Genomic DNA, 18235 nt, shown 5'->3' on the forward strand with positions numbered 1-18235 from the left:
TGGTTTGAATAGAGAAATTAATTTTATTTTTCTAAATGGGGCGAGATCCTCCTCTGCAGAGTTCATTGGATTATCGGGAGTCACTTGGGATGTGTGCCCATAGCTGTCTATAGTGATTTCATTTCTACAACCAACTGGCAGCACGCATGCCAAGTGCCTCCAGCCATCCGATGCAAATTGGAAGAGCTGGCGCTTAGGAGATGATATCATGATATCGTTCCAAAGATTTGAGTAGGGTGTCAATCAGTGGGTTTCGATCGGTTTTAGTTTGGTTTTGGTATGAGAATGAGTGAAACCAAAACATGAACCAATAAAGGTACGCACACCGGTTTCATCAGTTTAGTTTCTATTTATCATATAAATATATTTAGAAGTACGAAAAAGAGGTTTTTTCTATAAATTTTGTTTTAGTATTGGTTTTTAATCTTTTTGATCATTTTTTAAGTTCAGTTTGGTCTTGATGCAGTCCAGTTTGATTTCAATCTCACAAAGCACCAACCTGAAACATGATTCAATAAGCTCATATCGTTTTGTTTCAGTTTCATCGATTCGAGCTGGTTTTGATACCCCTAGATTTGAGGGTGAGAGAGAGAGAGAGAGAGAGAGAGAGAGTAAATATCACTCCCCTCTCCTGAACTATGGTGAAATATCAATTTGACCCCACACCTTTTCGAAAATATCACTCACCTCCCTTATAATTAAAGTATTCTATCTAATGACCCCAACCGTTAGAAATCATTGTTAAGTCAGCTGATTTTTTTTATAATATCCAAAATACCCTCTATTTGTGAAATGTCCAAGAGACCCTTCATTTGCTCCCCATTCTTCGCCTCTCTCTCTCTCTCTCTCTCTATATATATATATATATATAGGATTCCGCAATGAGAGCTACTCTAATCAGGACCGGTTCGTCACCGGTTAACGGTTCACCGAAGGTCTCTTTCTTCGGCTCAGGCAAGGATTTCGTTTACTCGTTAGTGTTCTCCGGAAAAAATAAGAAGTCGTCACTGTCATCGTCGCCGCCGCTGCATTTGGAGATCAAGGACAAGAGGACTATTCGGCGTGCGATGTTGGAGGCTGACGTTTCATGTCCAGTGAAGAAAATTTCCGGTAGGTTTTCTAAGTTCAGTGTCGAATCTTGCTCTTTCCGGCTAATATTCTGGAGGAGGAGGAGGATGAGGAGGAAGAGATCTACTATGGTGATGTGGATCACTGTGGAATGTCATGGAACGTATTTGTGACGGAAATATCTAACTTCGTTGGTGGCAAAGGAATGAAGGTCGGCGGCACCAGAGGTTGTACCGATCAGAAGAAAATCAGTGATTATTATAAAAATATGTTGAAATCTTACCCTGGAGATCCACTTTTGTTAAGGAACTACTGTCAACTCTTACATCAGGTACTGTGAATTCCAGTATTTTGATCTTAAATTGATCAAAATTTCAACTTTGATTTCAGTTTTTCTTTGCATTGATGTGTTGATTGCTCTGTTTCGATAGGTAGAGAAAGATGCAGTGAGAGCTGAAGAGTACTATGGAAGAGCAATTTAGCGAATCTAGGAGACATGCTCGCGGGCTGCCTGTTGGCCAGAGCATGCAACGTGCACGTGATTATAGGTTTTTTCCGATGATGATTATAGGAGATTCGTCGGTCCGATTTTGGCATATCATATATCGTCAAAATTGTATTTCTGAGCACTATTCATTTGTATGGTCATTTTGACAGGATTCTTTCATATATAAAAAGTCAAAATTAGACCTCCCTCTCTCTCGCACGGGGATTTCCAGGATTTTGGGTAGGGGAATGTTTCCATCAGCACCTCTGTTAGTCGAAGCCGAAAGTCACGCCCAAGATTCATATTTCATCATAGCCAGAGGAGAGTGACAAAATTGGGTGTCTACAGTTTGGTTTAGGGTTTAGGGTTTGGTTTGAGTTAGGGTTTGGTCAGGTTTAGGGTTTAGTCTGGGTTAGAGTTTGGTTTGGGTTTAGGGTCTGGTCTGGGTTAGGGTTTGGTCTGGTTAAGGGCTTGGTCTGGTTTAGGGTTTGGTCTGGTTTAAGGTTTGGTTTGGTTTAGGGTTTGGTTTGGTTTAGGGTTGGGTTAGGGTCAGGGTTTGGTTTGGTTTGGTTTAGGGTTTGGTTCGGTTTAGGTTTTGGTTTGGGTTAGGGTTTGATTTGGTTTAGGGTTTGGTTTAGTTTAGGGTTTGGTCTGGTTTAGGGTCTGGTCTTGTTCAAGGTTTGGTTTGGTTTGGTTTAGGGTTTGGTCTAGTTTAGGGTTTGGTTTGGTTTGGAGTTTGGTGTGGTTTAGGATGTGTTGGAGAATATTAATCTCAGTATCAATTTTCATGTTATTATCAGAAAGATCATAAATATCAAGAAGTGTTATAAAGAGGTCAATTTGATCAGAAGAGTTGAGGTACATTACAAGAACGATATCCTTACAATTTCTCCAGTGAGTTGTCTCTCAGGTATGTATTCTCTTCCTCATTAGAATATAATTGTACTTGAGGGTAATTCCCTCATACTTGCACTCTTGGCCAAGTTCAGGACATTTAATGTACGATCCAGTTCCAGTGGTATCATATATCGATACTAGTCAATTGGATATACTGTCATATTAATTTCTTGTTTTCATCGAATTTTACTGCCAGAGTTTAATCGCTCGCCTTTTGCAATGCACCTCCACTATTCCTGAGCAGGATATCAGCATTACATGCTCTAGGGTGAAAAAATTTTGTTGTTCTTTTCTTTGCCCTTCAGCTGTTGCACAGTCTTGACTGAAGAGGGGCATTCTGTAGACACCAAATTTTGTCACCCCTCGGCAATGAAGAATTACAGGGAATGATGAAACATGTATTCCCTCTTTCGGAAAGAAATCCAAATTTTTGGCACAAGTCCCGACTATCTCAGCTATCCCAGCCTAAAGTTTCTATGCAAGAATATACGGAATACAATCGAGCGTAAGACCGGTAAAGAATTCAGCCCGATATTAAAAAAAAATGATAGAGGAAGGGTGATCGAAAGTGGTCATTGATACCTTTTTCCAGAATACGACAATCAAGCCTAGCACGGGCTCGATTCCCAAATCATTAGATAACATTCAGGAATATGGTCCCATTGATATCTTGTGCGGAAAAAATGGATACCCAAACGTGCCGTATTGCCTACCTGAACTTTGAACTGGTTAAACCAAACCAAACCCTAAACTAAGCCAAACCCTAAACCAAGCGAAACCAAACCCTAAACCAGATCAAGCCTTAAGCCAGACCAAACCCTAAATAGAATCAAACCCTAAACTAGACCAAACCCTAAACCAGACCAAACCCTAAGCCAGACCAAACCCTAAACCATACCAAACCCTACAAAAGACCAAACCATAAACCAGACTAAACCCTAAGTCCTAAACCCAAACCAAACCCTAAACTAGACCAAACCCTAAACCAAACCAAACCCTAAACCAAACCAAACCCTAATCCAGAGCAAACCCTAAACCAGAGCAAACCCTAAACTAGACCAAACCCTAAACCAAACCAAACCTTATACCAGACCAAACCCTAAACCAGACCAAACCCTAAACCAGACCAAACCCTAAAACAGACCAAACCCTAACCCAAACCAAACCCTAACCCAAACCAAACCCTAAACTAGACCAAACCCTAAACCAAACCAAACCCTAAACCAAACCAAACCCTAATCCAGAGCAAACCCTAAACCAGAGCAAACCCTAAATTAGACCAAACCCTAAACCAAACCAAACCTTATACCAGACCAAACCCTAAACCAGACCAAACCCTAAACCAGACCAAACCCTAAAACAGACCAAACCCTAACCCAAACCAAACCCTAACCCATACCAAACCCTAAACTAGACCAAACCCTAAACCGGACCAAACCCTAAACTAAACCGAACCCTAAACCAAACTGAACCCTAAACCAAACCAAACCCTAAACTAGACCAAACCCTAAACCAGACCAAATCTTAAACCAAACCAAACCCTAAACCAGACCAAACCCTAAACCAAACCAAACCAAAATCAGACCACCCTAAACCAAACCCTATCCAAAACTTGTCGCCCAACCTATGGCTATTGTCGTGGTAAGATTTCCACAGCAACCATGTAGGGCTACTGGCGCCCAGCCTACGACTATTGCTGTGGTAAAATTTCCACCGCAACCACGTAGGGCTACTACCACCCAGCCTACGGGATAGCTGCCCAGTCTACGGGCATGTTTGGAAGGCATAATAGGGTGCCACAACACTTTTGGAAGCGTATCAGAGTGACACGGGGGGAGGGGTCCGTGTAAGACCTTACATACCCTTGTAAGGCATACATGGATGTGTAAGCCCTTACACAGATGTTTAGGGGCCTTACACGCCTTTGAACCTCCTTTGCAAGCTCCTACGTGGCATGCCTCATTCCTTCTATAAATAGTGACCACGAGTCACTGTAAAAACTCAAAAAAAAAAAAAACGAAGAACCCCTGAAGAAAAAACCCTGTTCCAGAGACCTTACAAAAAAATAAGAGAGAGAGAGAGAGAGAAAAAAAAAAAAGAAGAGACAAGAGTCTGTAGAAATTCCAAGCTGAGCTTACTAAAGTTGATGGAGTCCTACCCTATTATAGGAAGTCCACATCATCCATATCAGGTTATTACGAAACTTCTGTTTAAGTTCTTTCGTATTTGATATCAATATTTTCATTACTGCGTGGAAGCCCTACCCAAATTTTCACATCTGATTCTGACCCTAGGAATATGATGCGGAAGCCCTGCTCAAATTTCCACAGCTGATTCTGACCCTAGGAATATGGCGTAGAAGCCCTACCTATATTTCCATAGCTAATTCTAACCCTAGGAATACGACATGGAAGCCCTACCCAAATTTCCACAGTTGTTTCCAATCCTAGGAATACGGTACGAAAGCCCTGTCCAAATTTCCATAGCTGGTTCTGACCCTAGGAATACAACGTGGAAGCCTTGCCCGAATTTCCTAAGCTACTTCCAACCCTAGGAATATGACGCGGAAGCCCTGCCCGAATTTTCAAAGTGGATTCCAACCTAGGTATACAGCGCGGAAGCCCTGCCCGAATTTCTAAAGCTGATTCCAACCCTAGGAATACGGCGCAGAAGCCTTGCCCGAATTGCCACAATTGATTCCGATTCTAGAAATATACTGTGGAAGCCCTGCTCAAATTCCCAGAAACCAGAACCCATGTTTACACCCTAGCATAGAAGCCCTGTCAACTTTTTTACCCAGGTGCCGGAAGTTTTTAATTTCTCCAAGAAAGAGAGAAGACAATTAAATCGTTGCCCCTGAGTCAAGGAAAATTATCAGAAATTTCACCGTTTTCATCGGTCATTATCATGTAAATATTATATCATAATTTCATTTGCATGTATAATTCATACCTCATCTCCGCATGTATTATTTTATGTGTCTATTGCATAAACTAATGATTTATTGTTATCATTTCATGTATTAATTTTAGCATCTGTACATTTAATATGTTTTATCATTTTATGTGTTATTGCATATGTTCCTCACATGAAATAACCATCATAATTGTCATGTCATGGGGCATTATACGTGTATGTAGATAAGATAATTGCATTTTCTATTATTTTATTAAGATTTTATTATTTCATGTGGTTTTAATATAGAGCTATATTTCATGTGATATTTTAATAATTTCCTATAATTCTTTCATGCAAGTTTATGTATATGTGTTGGAGTTTTTTAATGTAATAAGACTTTCATGCTAGCTTAGGCTGTTAAAATTCTCGAAGGAGAATATTCAAAATCCAAGCCTTCCTTTCACAAGAATCCAACCTCCTACTCAAGCTCGATCCCTCGATCGAAATTGGGCTCTACCATAGGGTTCTAGGCCCTGAATCCTAGATGGCGACTCCAAAAAATTCATGCTTTCCCCATCCCCCCATAGTCACCAGACATGTTTGGAGACAATTCAATTCATTCACCCCTGCAAGGCAAACCAGGTGAGGGAGAAAAATAGCGGAAAGAAGAAAAAAGGTATTTTCCCTTACAAGAGGTCATATGAACAATAGGTGCTTTGTTGGGTTATCGGTGTGAAGGAATGGAGACCGACTTTGGGCATGACCTGCTTATAGTTAAATAGAACTATAGCTTGTCTAAGGCCCGTTTAACCTTATTAAAGATTGATAACCAATCTACCGATAATAAACAGGAACATGCGTGCCCAACATGGACCATTCAAATTTTTTTATTTTTTATTATTAGTTTTTGGTTAGAATTGTATAACATTTGAAATCCATTAAATCAGGCCTTCCCTCTATTGGTCTTGGAACAAGAGAACAAAGCCCAAGCTCAAGAAAATAAAATTTTGGCAAAAAACTTTCCTTCTTAATTACCAATTAAGAAGGAAATTAAAGGTTTATCGGATCACAAAATTTTAAATAAATAAAGAAATTGAAACATAAGATTTATAGGAGGGATGATGAAGCTAAAAACCCAATAATAGTTTTTTTTTTTTTATTGATATAATTCTTTTCTTCCTCTCACTCTGGCAGTGAAGACTTCAATTCTTTTAAGTGATAAGTATTGGTTTAATGGCGAGTTATGCAGATAAGTCACATGTTAAATTTAATATCTATTTTCCACTTTATTTTTTCAATTGGTATTTCCTCATTTTTTTTCACATTATAATTTGATTTGATAAATTTAAAACCTTATTTTGATTATTGGAAAATGACAAAATTAGATTGGGTTAACAATTAAATAGTGAGAAAATAATGTCATAAAAAAATTTGTTTTTACGACAAATCAATTAAAAAATAACAAAGAAAGAGTTGAACATACAAAATGATGCTTCTTTCATCAGTACATAACTTGCTCCAAAACCTTCTCCAATCAAGGGATATCTGAGCTATCAAGAAATTTAAAATAACTTGGGGTTGGGATTAGGCTTGGCCGCCGCCGTGTTAGTCATATTGTTAGTGTTAATGTTAGTGGTGGTGCCCATATTTCCGCCAGCACTCACTGGAAGGCGGTCCTGGCTGTCGTCTGTAATTCCAACAATGGGATCATTAACTCCAAGCTCCTGGTGCTTTGCAATCTCCTTGTCAACCCTCTCTGCAGCTTTTGTCACATGCAAATCCATCTGGGCCTCTGCTTCTTTTGCCTTCCTTACCTCACGAGCAACATCCAATCTTGCCTTGGCAAGTTCTTTCTCAGCCTGCATGTTTCACATCCCCATCCAAGGCTAGGTGAGTCAAATCCAGAAATTAATCAGAAATTGATTATTCAATGTCAGAAGCTTAGCATCAAAAGAAAAAACCTTAGTAGCTGACATATGGAATTTCAATACTATACAAGGAATGAGTCCGGATTCTCTCCGCATGTGGGAATGGTGCCCACATAGGATTCAGTGTTTGTTGGATGTGGGGATCGTCCCCATGTGGGGCCCATGTGGGGAGAGAATCCAAACTCGAGACTCACACCATTGGATAGTGGTAGGGTGTGTGAAAATCGTCTATAGCCGCTGCATTAGTGCAATGAGCATTGGGTGGCTGGGAGTCCCTGAGGGCACGGGCTCAAATTCTCTCAACTGTTCGATGCTCACTGCACCTCACCGCTTGCTGTAGAGGATGTGGACTCATGGTAGGATTGTCAATTTAGTCCCACGTGGATCTTCAATGATAGAATGAGTTTGGATTCTCTCCCCATGTGGTGATGGTTCCAACATGGGATTTACTGTTCATAGGATGTGGAGACCGTCCCCACGTGAGAAGAGAATCCAAACTCGAGACCCATACCCTTGTACAATGGTAGGGGTGTCAATTGAGCCCCACTATCTAAAGTCCAAATCAGCTCAGCCCAATTATATTGGTTGTTCCTAGGTGCTACCCGACGGGCTCCTGATTGGGACCGACTAATCAACGGTCCGATATATTTAAAGCCTGTTTATAGTTTGCCCAGAACTCATTTAGAGCCCGTTAAATAAGCCCGACACGTTTAGAACCCATTTAGAGATAAATGAGTAGTTAGGCTGTTAAAATTCCTCTAAGACCCATTTAGCTTGATTAAAGTTCGGTACTCATCAACCATTTATCAATGGGACCATGCCTAGCATATGAGGATCAATTACTTAAACAGACCCATCACAGTGCAAGATCCTAAAGTAAAAAAACTCAATTAGGCTTCACTGAAACCAACCTAGCCCAATTGATTAAGAATCCTAAACGATGGATCCCATGTGGAGAGAGAATCCAGACTCAGAGGGAATAACAGTTAGAGACAAACGGATCAATACTTTACCTGTTCTTCAGCCTTGGCTTCAGCTTTGACCTGGCGCATAGCGCTCATGTCTTGTATCTTCTCCTTAATAGTCTGCATCTCCTTCTTCTTTTCTTTTCTTCTTTCTTAGATTTCTAAGCCAAAGTAATAGAACTCAACAACACAAGATAATGGAACCCACAATATATCTGTATCTGTCCCCTTTTATAAGAAAACATAGAAAAAGATCCGTAAGACCCGTTCAGTCTCTCATCCTCCACATCTTTACTACCCACATCTACACTTTCTACTTTTTTTTAGTGCTCGGTTTTTTATCCACAAGATAACCCTATTTGAAAGGGTGATCCCATGATTTACTCACAAGTCAGGTTGCCTCTTTGTCTCCACTCTCATCCCATGGAATCATATCATATTATGCCAATGATGAAAGCTTTACAAACTGGTTAGAAAGCTTAACTTAATGGATATTCTCAGCCAGTGGAGAAAATAAGTTTTACACCTTAAAAATGTGGGCCATTCTGTTATAATGGGAACCCAAAATTTGAATTTGTGGCTAATCCGTGAATCCTAGCTAGAACCCATTGTAGACATAACATTTTGTCACCTTACGAAGGATTGTGCAATGATAAGTTGGGAATTTCTTGAGAAGCAAGTGGTTCATGTATTTACAGTCGCACCTAAGCAGTACATTTTTGCTTCCATTTTTACTTAAATACATGATGTAATCTGCCTAACTTGATTTATCGGATTTTTAAGATTTTATTTCAATTTTCTGTCGATAGATTTCTCGCTGTTATCACTTCTTTTTCAATATATTTGTTTGTTACATCTTATTTTCATTCAATTGTGCAATATGTTGCATGCGTAATTAGTCTCGTTTGTATGTATACAATAACCCCCAACTTCAAGTTCAATTTCATTTACACCATGTTCTATGAGATGAATGCTAAGGTTAACTGTCTTTATTTTTCACTTTTATACATGTTTGCTTATTTTTCGTATACTAATCATGCAGAGCAGTTGCATGTAGGACTCTGGATTTGAACCCATCTCTTTATGGTTTTTTTTATTTATTTTTTAAATTTTTTAAATTTTTAATTTTTATTTTCAATGCATCTATGAATTGTAATACTGGTATTCACTCCAAACTTAGATGGTCCAATCAATAACTTGTGTATCAAACCTAGGGTACAAATTCGATTTTTAGCAAGTAGATCGAGATGCCTAACCCCTTCCTCGGCCCGCAACTTGACACAAACCCTAACCCATAGTTAGACATTTTAGATGGAGTCATTTCAATTTTAATTAAATGAGTCCTAGAGCTTAATCTAGGTGAGGACTCTCATTCAATAGAGACCGATGGTTCCTCATCGAAGGCCTGATTCCTCACACCCATCCAATGATTGGATTGTCAAGTTTTTGTCAACCCTTCTTTAGGGGATTCAGTCTTAAAAGCTAAATGCTTTAGTACTTGTGATCTTACTGATCTTGCTATATGTTTGAGATGGGCTCTTGGGTCTAGAAGAATGTAAGGAAATTTTTAAAACTATGAGAAAGTTGGTTTATTGGTGATTGGTGGAATGGGTTTCTTGGCTACATACTTATATATTTCATGTGCCAGGTTGCATGTGAAATCTTATGGATATACTGATCACAATGTTCGTTAGTCACATTTAAGTTTAAGCTCAAATGAAATTTGTCAAATGATAAAACAAAACATTGAAAAACTCGGGACTACCAAAAGGATGCATTGACCATGGTGCACATAAATACATAAGAGAGTATATGATATTCAACAATGAGAATTCTTACATGGTAAGCTGATCTTTTGGTATCTAAGTAGGAGGCAAGCTAGCTGATATTATTCACCAAGTCTCTTCCTTCTCTATGGATTTGTTCTCTTATTTCCAAAGCTACACAACCTCCCACCCTTCCAGCTTGAAGGGTGGTTAATAGAGGTAGAGATCTTGATTCTTCGAAAAGAAAAATTAACCACGATTCTCATCTCATAAGACGTGATTTAGTCACATTACCCATACCATCAGGGAGGACTTTTGTTGCATTGGTCCCCGTAGAAGAAAAGGAAGTGAAATCATACCCGAAATGTTGGTATAATTAATTTCAAAATATGCTAATTTGTTCAAATTCTTTTAATTAAAAAAATAAATAAATTTTACGTCTTAAATATATATTTGTCAAACGTTGACAAGAGTTTTAGGTATATTATACAATCATGATTACAAAATTTTTCCTTTTTCTTTTTCAAATGTGATTTCACTTCTTTTTACGTATAACCAAACAAGGCATGTTGTGATCATCACTTCCCTTTACTTGCATCCAAACGAAGCCTATTGTTACCCACTCTAATACTATTTGTAATGTTTCCCATACCTTGTCTAACCTTTAGGTCTCAATGGATCTAAACCATGTCTTAAGTGTGACTGGTGGACTCTCTCCTTCGCTCACCTCATTTGCTCTCTCCAGTAATTGCTTCAACAAGATTCGAGTATGTGGTCTAACACAAGAGTTCATCGTACATAACATAGTGTCAGAAGTCGTAGAGCCCAACCACTACCCCATGGTTGAGATGACCCTCTCAAACCTTCTTGAAGTTGCCTCACCTACACAATTGAACGAGCGGGAATGTCTCTTTGTTGTCCATCAAGACGGTACAGTAGATGACTGAACACCAAACTCAATCCCAATGCTAAAAGAAACATCTTGACTTGTGATAGGTTCATTTGTTGTTGGGGTAGCTTACCTCATATGATATTTCTTTACGAACCAATTACTGGGGCTGATCTATCATACTTCACTTTTCGAATAGTTGGCTCAACGAATACAAGAATGGAAGTGATGAGTATGACATTCCTTTAGTTTAGTTGCATGTTTACCCTAAGCAAGACTTTCTAATCGAATGCAACAATCAACTAATCTACATTTTATAATCAAGAAATGAAATCAAATTCAATCAACAAATTCAATGATGACAATTGTGCAATGAATAACGAAATCTACATTTTGTAATCAAGAAATTCCATGATGAATTGTTATGTGTATGCCCTCTTGGTTGAGCTCTTCGCTTCGGTTCGGCCCGAAATGTGTGTTGTCTACTCATCTACCAAAGGATGGTTGCAGATCAAGCTGAGCCTCCTCATTTGTGCCCAGTCCTCTCCTAATACAACTACTCAGCATGAGGGCAAGCACTTGAGAGGAGTAAAGCTGATCGTAGAGCACCATTGTGCTAACACGTGCGCTATAGTTTTTCAGCTTGCTCGAAAGCCCCAACTCTAAACCAAATAAGGAAAAAATAACCTTATTTGGTTTAGATACAGGCAACTATATCCATCTCTTTCTATCTATACGCATATCGATTTTTTATTCGATCTGGCTTTCTATACGAAGAAGCCTCCGTCTATTTATTGACGATTCCACTCTAATATCGATCCATTTCAACTAGTTCCTTCCACTTCATTCTTCATCTTCAACCATTAGTAATTCTATAGGGCGATTTCCAGTTAACCCTATTGAATAGCCTCCTCATTTGTGCCCGGCCCTCTTGAAGTTGCCTCACCTACACATTAATGGCCAATACAACACCATATCAGCTCAATTTAATTTAAGCTCTATGTTGACAGCTCAGTAAAATCAAAGGGAAAGTTTCTTCTAACAGGAGGAATAAATCATAATAGATGTTCCCTATTTATATGTGCTAATTATTATTAAAATCAATAGTCTCAAAAGAAGATGATAAGAACATGGAGTCCAGATTATCTGTAGTAAGCGGTGAGGTGCAGTGAGCATCTAGCAGTTGGGAGGGTTTGACTATGCACCACAGTTATTGGATGCTCACTGCACATCACCGCCTCACCGCAGATGATTCTGATGAGTTTTAAAAAGCACATTAAAAAGATTGAATCTATGGGGGATGAGAGGGCAGGTTTGGGGGGCATGGGTCATGAGAGAGAGAGAGAGAGAGGAGGGGGTTTGCGCATTTCTAATAAAAAAATCAAATGACTATTTTATCTTTTAATTTTAGGACCTATAAGTGCATGTTCATTAAAGTGTCTCATAAATGATCAAAAACTACTTTTGCCAAAGGGTTTTCTTATTGGTACCCCTTAAGATGCCAAATAATTTGTAACCTAACTTTTTCTTTTTTTTACCCTTTGGTATGACATGATTTTAAAATTATATAAATGACTGTAGTAGTGTCATTTTATATTTGTACTTGCATGACGATAATAAATTTTGATAATAACATAATGATGTCACTTTCAATTTATTTTTGAAAACTATTATAAACCTATCTTGTAAACTTTTTGAGAATAAGACAAGGAACAACTAAGAGGAGATGTCAAGTTCTAAATACATCAATAGATGTGTCATTGAAACACTTCCGTAAATGAATGGGGGTGTTGACCTTATTATGGTTTTTGTATTACATTGATTTATTTTAAATAAAAATATGGCCTAAAAATGATACTAAACATATATGCAAAAATATTTTTGTATTAGAAAAACAAAAATAAAAATGATACTTACAACATAAGGATCTTCTTCCAAGCAACAAGTGGCTTTATTTAAGTGAGAGGGAGGTAGCCTTAAACACCTTTCTCCTGTGCACTTGTTGAGCTCCTTGTGAGTAAGCCCAAAGACAATCTATATTAAAACTTAATTGTCAATGCATGTTCTTCAATTGAAGAATTAAGATAGACCTGATGAGGGATTGAACTTAATGTACAAATACCCTAAATACTCAAAAGTAAAAGAGAAAGAAAGGAAGAGAGTGCAATAACAAAGAAAAATGATTGAACAGAACTTACAGTGCAGTCTGGTAAATCGTTGATCCGATGAAAATACTTCTTTATTAGGTCTTTTGATTTTAGGGATTTATTATGATCTAACTTTTTCTTTCATCTTGTTCTTCTATAGAAACATTGGATTTTGCATTCTGGGAACTTCCTGAAATAAAAAAATAAAAAAAAATAAAAAAAGGAAGAAGAATAATAACTTCAATAATGATAGTGAATAGATGATAATGATAATACTAACAGCAAGAACAATAAAGTATAATAAATACTAACAAGTTAATGAGAGTAAAAGGATCTTCTAAACCAATGAGTAACAATGTAGTAGCCCTAAACCTCTTATAAATTAAGATATTTGTTAAACAGTACTAAAGGATCAATGCTATTACAATTTCAATTTGTCTAACATTAGAAAGTGATTCCACACAATGTACATCCCACGTTCAATGAAAACTAGACATTGATTCATTTTTTAAAATAAATAAATATAGTAAACGAAGCCAAAGAAAGAACACCTATGTCTCAAAGCCTGCATTATTATTAATATAAAAAGAATCTTTAAAACAATTGAGGGTATTCTCAAAAGCAATACTCTCATTCAATCCTGGTATAACTTAACCTATGCGATTATAAGGTCAGTATAAGCCATGGGGCTAGTCAGTTGTGGGGTTAGTATGAACCCACTATCATCGAACATAATTTGTCGATCGATATTCCATAACCGATGAATTTGAAAAAGCTGAAATGCAATACCGATCCCACATACTTAACTAATGGAATCATCATCTCTTGAAGAAAACAGCTGGAGATCTATTCTATGGGATCAATTGGAGAACACAAACACAGACACTAACATAACACAAAAAACAGAGCAACAGAGCCAATAATAATAATAATAAAAGAAAGAAAGAAAGAAAAAAGAAGAAGAAGATTAAATCTATGGGGAACAAGAGGGTAGGTGTGGAGGTATGGTTTTAAGTATCGGTGTGTATTGTGCCGTATCGGCCGATACGTATCCGTATCGGTAGGTATCGGCATGATACATATCGATACGTTACGGGAAATTTTGGGCCTCTTTTTGGGCGTATCGTACGTATCGTATCGTGCGTACCGATCGTACGATACGTACGATACTCTACGATAGAACTTTTAAAATTAAAATTCCGATACGGCTACTTAAGTGTGAATTTTTTGTTGTTTGAAACAAACACTTCACGCTCTCACCAACAGTTTTCTAGATTTTTTATATATTATGTAAAAACAAGTTTCCCAAAAAAGTGAGGGTTTCAATTTTTTTTTTTTTCTCAATCTACTCAATATATTGGTCCACACTTTGTTATTTTTTATAAATATTGTGCTATATTCGACAAGTGCAGAATATCATCGTAGTTGCTCCTATTGAAGAAGAAGGTCCTAGTCAAGGATTTGAACCACCATGACACTCTTCACAGCACTCATCACAGTGGCAATGGCAATGAGGAAAGAAAAAACTGTAAGAAACTCAAACCTCATCATTTTGAACATTTTCAACTCAATATATTTGTCTATCAATACGATACCCTTTACTTAAGTATTTATGCATTCTACATGTTATATATAGTTTTTTTTAACTATTTTTTTTATGCAAAAGTGTATAAAAATGTGTTCTCTATCCATTTATGTGTGTATCTTTAGCGTATCTCCGATACGATACGATACCCTCCGATACGTATCTTAATTTTGACCGACCGATACGGCAATCGATACCGATACTTTAATCCTTGTGTGGAGGTGTTTCTAATAACAAAATCAAATGATTATTTTACCCCTCAATTTTAGGACTTATGAGCACATACATATTAAAGTATCTACATAAATGACAAAAAACAATTTTTTACAAGTGATTTTCTTATTGGCACCAAGGTTTGAGAAGAAAAAATTGAAATTTAGATTGATCAAAGCCAATACCAATTCTATCCTTATCCATTGGTACTCAGGTATCACAAAAACAGGAGCAAGAACAGTATCAATCTAGTCTAATTTAAATATCTATGAAGACAATGCCTTGTAAACAGACCTTTGATTCAATGATCCCGTCGACTGAAAATCCGCTCAAGGTTTTGGTCTTCGATCACCCAGGCCAGCAACAGAGCATCGGTAGAATTGGAACTCAACATTTGTAGCAACCATTGTTGAATATAAGTAGGGAGAAAGAACAAAGAAACCAGAAATCTTTGTGAATGAAGAGTTGCCAAAAGGGCTTCTTACATCCTAAATAAATCCGCCTATATCTATATATAAATGTTAATTCATCGAGAATACACAAGAAGCATTTCGAATTGAACTCAAGGAGAATATAGAAGAAGGTAATCAAAACTATTGTCAGAAATATAGGCTGTAATTGTCACTAATGGGATTGAAAAGGTGAATTGATGGTGACGTGGTGTGGGAAAATGGTGTAACGTTTGTAATCATCCCTTGTAGAACTGACAATTATACTGTACATCATGCAGTTGATGAAATTAACTAAATAAATTAAAATGACAATTTTATCCCTATAAAAAGAACCAATATAAATTGAATATAACCGTTGGATCCAAGATAGAGATCTGGTGTGATCTTAACCGTTGATGCTAGGATTTCATCACTATGAGAAATAGCCTAAGGGTTGCAATGGGGTTGCCGTACCTCTCTTAGGGAAGAAGCAAATCAGGGAAGCAATTTTGAAGTTCAGATTGGAACATGAAGTCAACCAAAAACCACTGCCTACACATCTAAACATCCAAAATACAATGCCAAATCCAACGAATCAAATCAAAACCAGAAAAGAGATAGGACTGAAAACCCTAGAACTAATGTCCTACGCAGAGAATGATAAAGAGAGATTTAGAATATCTCAGAAGTCGAGGTACAAAAAATAAGAACAAAAAGATGGGAATTTATTCGTGAGATAGATGGATTAACGAGATTTCAATGGTCGGATGACTCAAATCGAGAACTAGAGAGAGAGAGAGAGAGAGAGAGAGAGAGAATGGCGGAATGCATTTTTTCTCTATTCTATTTTTGTCTAATTAGTAGAAAACCTAGATTTTCCATGATTGATTTCTCTATATAGCTCAACCATATTTGGTACTGTTGCATATTGTCCGAGTGGAGAAGTTCTTGCTTGTAGATCATCAAAGAGGAGAGATTCTTTCTCACAGGTCATCAGAGATAACAGGTTCATAAGAAAGAGATGGGATTATAATCAAAGGGAGGTCACCAAAGAAGAGAAATTCTTGCTCACAGGTACATCGTCGGACCTGTGAAGAGAGATTCTTGCTCACCAAAGAAGTTCTCTTGCCAAAGAAGAGAGATGGGTTGCAATGATAGTGACATAAGAAAGAGATATGCTTATAATGAAAGGGAAGTTCAGGTACATCGTCGGACCTCGCCGGAGACTTTGTCAATTGTTAACGGTTCTAGCAGAAGGTTGTTCATCGTCGGTGGATGGATAAGAAAAGGTAGAATGTTGGGTTTGGGTTGAAAGGGTAGAACAGATAGTTCAGGTACCAGAAAGGGCATTTTTGTCCTAAAAAAAATCTACTATGTTACGTCACTAATTAACAATTTATGCCTAACGGAGTTGGCATACTGTCAACTGTAGTGGGTATAGTGTAATTGTCGGTTCTAATGGGGATGATTATAACATGAAGGTAAACTGCAGGGGAGGCTATTGTAATTAACCCTAAAATTTATTATATAATATATTCAACCAACAATAAAAATCAAAACATATAATATAGATATATTATTGGAGAGTTAAACGGATAAGAGACTATTCGATCGGAAATTTGGATATCGAAATTTCTCTTTTGAACAGATACAGGTAGATTTTGAATTGTGATTTTTCAAATATGGATACTCCTAAACACATAGCAAATCGAATTTGAATTTTCGACAATCCGTTTATATCCCTAATTATTAATAGACTACAATAATATCAAGATTTCTCAATAGGGGTGTCAATCCTGAGCCCGCACCTGTAGGCCTGACCCAGCTGTACTCGCTTAAGGCCGGACCTGAATCGGCCCGTTTAATAAACGTGTCGGGCCCGTTTAATAAACGTGTCGGGCTTAAGTCCGACCCATTTATTAAACGGGCGTTTACGGTGCAGAGTTGTAGCACGTTGGGCGCCTGACCGGCCTGACTCACTTAAGTAGCCTGTTAGAACCGACTCACTTAGCCCGACTGACCCGACCCCCTTTAGAAAAATGCTTAAATTGTAAATACCTATTCTACCACTAATACTACAAAATATGAGTAATGCTTAAATTGTAAGTACATTTTCTAAGAATCTTATCTTCTTAAATTCTAAGAAAAATGTTTAAATTGTAAAGCCAATAGTTTAATCCGCTTAAAAAATGATTTTAGGGTAGGCCCGTTTAGAGCTTGTTTAGAATTAAATAGGCTCATAGCCCGTTTAAGACCAGTTTAAGGTAGCCCAATTAAAGCCAGACACCGACCTACCCTATTACAAATTATACCATGTCCCCCAAACCCAGGCCCCTTTAAGTAAACGGACGTTCACAATGCAAAAATTTCACACTACCAAGCACAATTAGGCCCGATCGAGACTGACCTGGCCCGACCGATTGACACCCCTAGTTCTTAAGGTTTTATAATTTGTGTGGATTTCAATTTTCAAAAAGAAGAAAATGAAATGTACTTATGATGCCCATAAACTAGATAAGGGGGTCAATTTTTGTGGCTTCATGCATTAAGTGAGGAGAAAGGTTCACTAGTAGTCTGCAGTCTGCACACCTAGCTGTGCCAAATGGATGATGTGAAAATTATTATATTTGGATATTTAGGAAATGATATTTATTAGCCACGTATCAAATAATAATCTCTTTTAGTTATTTTTCCCTCCCATTTATGTTTGTGCATGTAACCCGAGCACCCTTGTTGGATATTTAGGAAGTGATATTATGCTCTTTTCTAGATGTGATGAACTGAAGCCTTAAAAACAAGCTTCCGAATATAAGTCAATACATGACTTACCATTGAAGTGATTAAGATCCATTTCCACTCACAATCGAAGGTTCCAATACTCCTAGGGATGGACCAACATCAATTGCTAACATGGGACCACGTTCACATAGTTCAGGGACGTCAGAAAAAAAAAGATAAGGG

General features: G+C 37.6%; 2 protein-coding genes and 1 long non-coding RNA gene across 3 annotated transcripts in view; 1 reads left to right on the forward strand and 2 right to left on the reverse strand.

Annotated features, from left to right (window-relative positions):
* LOC122061533 (phospholipase D zeta 1-like) overlaps positions 1 to 18235 on the forward strand; it is an 80013-nt gene that overhangs the window by 19162 nt on the left and 42616 nt on the right. The window lies entirely within an intron of this gene.
* On the reverse strand, positions 6746 to 8454 carry LOC122061536 (late embryogenesis abundant protein 6-like). The gene is made up of 2 exons (XM_042624829.1): positions 8292 to 8454; positions 6746 to 7209 (listed from the first exon to the last, which is right to left on the reverse strand). The coding sequence occupies exons 1-2, from the start codon at positions 8367 to 8369 to the stop codon at positions 6913 to 6915; spliced, it is 375 nt and encodes a 124-aa protein (XP_042480763.1). The 5' UTR covers positions 8370 to 8454; the 3' UTR covers positions 6746 to 6912.
* Positions 11187 to 15397, reverse strand: LOC122061537. The gene is made up of 4 exons (XR_006134670.1): positions 15138 to 15397; positions 13097 to 13235; positions 12816 to 12932; positions 11187 to 11844 (listed from the first exon to the last, which is right to left on the reverse strand). It is a non-coding gene; the product is annotated as an uncharacterized LOC122061537 (long non-coding RNA).

This window comes from Macadamia integrifolia, chromosome 14, assembly GCF_013358625.1.
Source record: "Macadamia integrifolia cultivar HAES 741 chromosome 14, SCU_Mint_v3, whole genome shotgun sequence".
In the NCBI taxonomy this organism is placed as follows: Eukaryota; Viridiplantae; Streptophyta; class Magnoliopsida; order Proteales; family Proteaceae; genus Macadamia; species Macadamia integrifolia.

What these genes read in the sequence shown, in the direction of transcription:
- LOC122061536 (XM_042624829.1), bottom strand. Translation starts at nt 8,369, where the DNA reads ATGCAGACTATTAAGGAGAAGATACAAGACATGAGCGCTATGCGCCAG. An exon ending in AAGCCAAGGCTGAAGAACAG is followed by an intron (nt 7,210 to 8,291) that starts GTAAAGTATTGA and finishes TGAAACATGCAG; the next exon opens with GCTGAGAAAGAACTTGCCAA.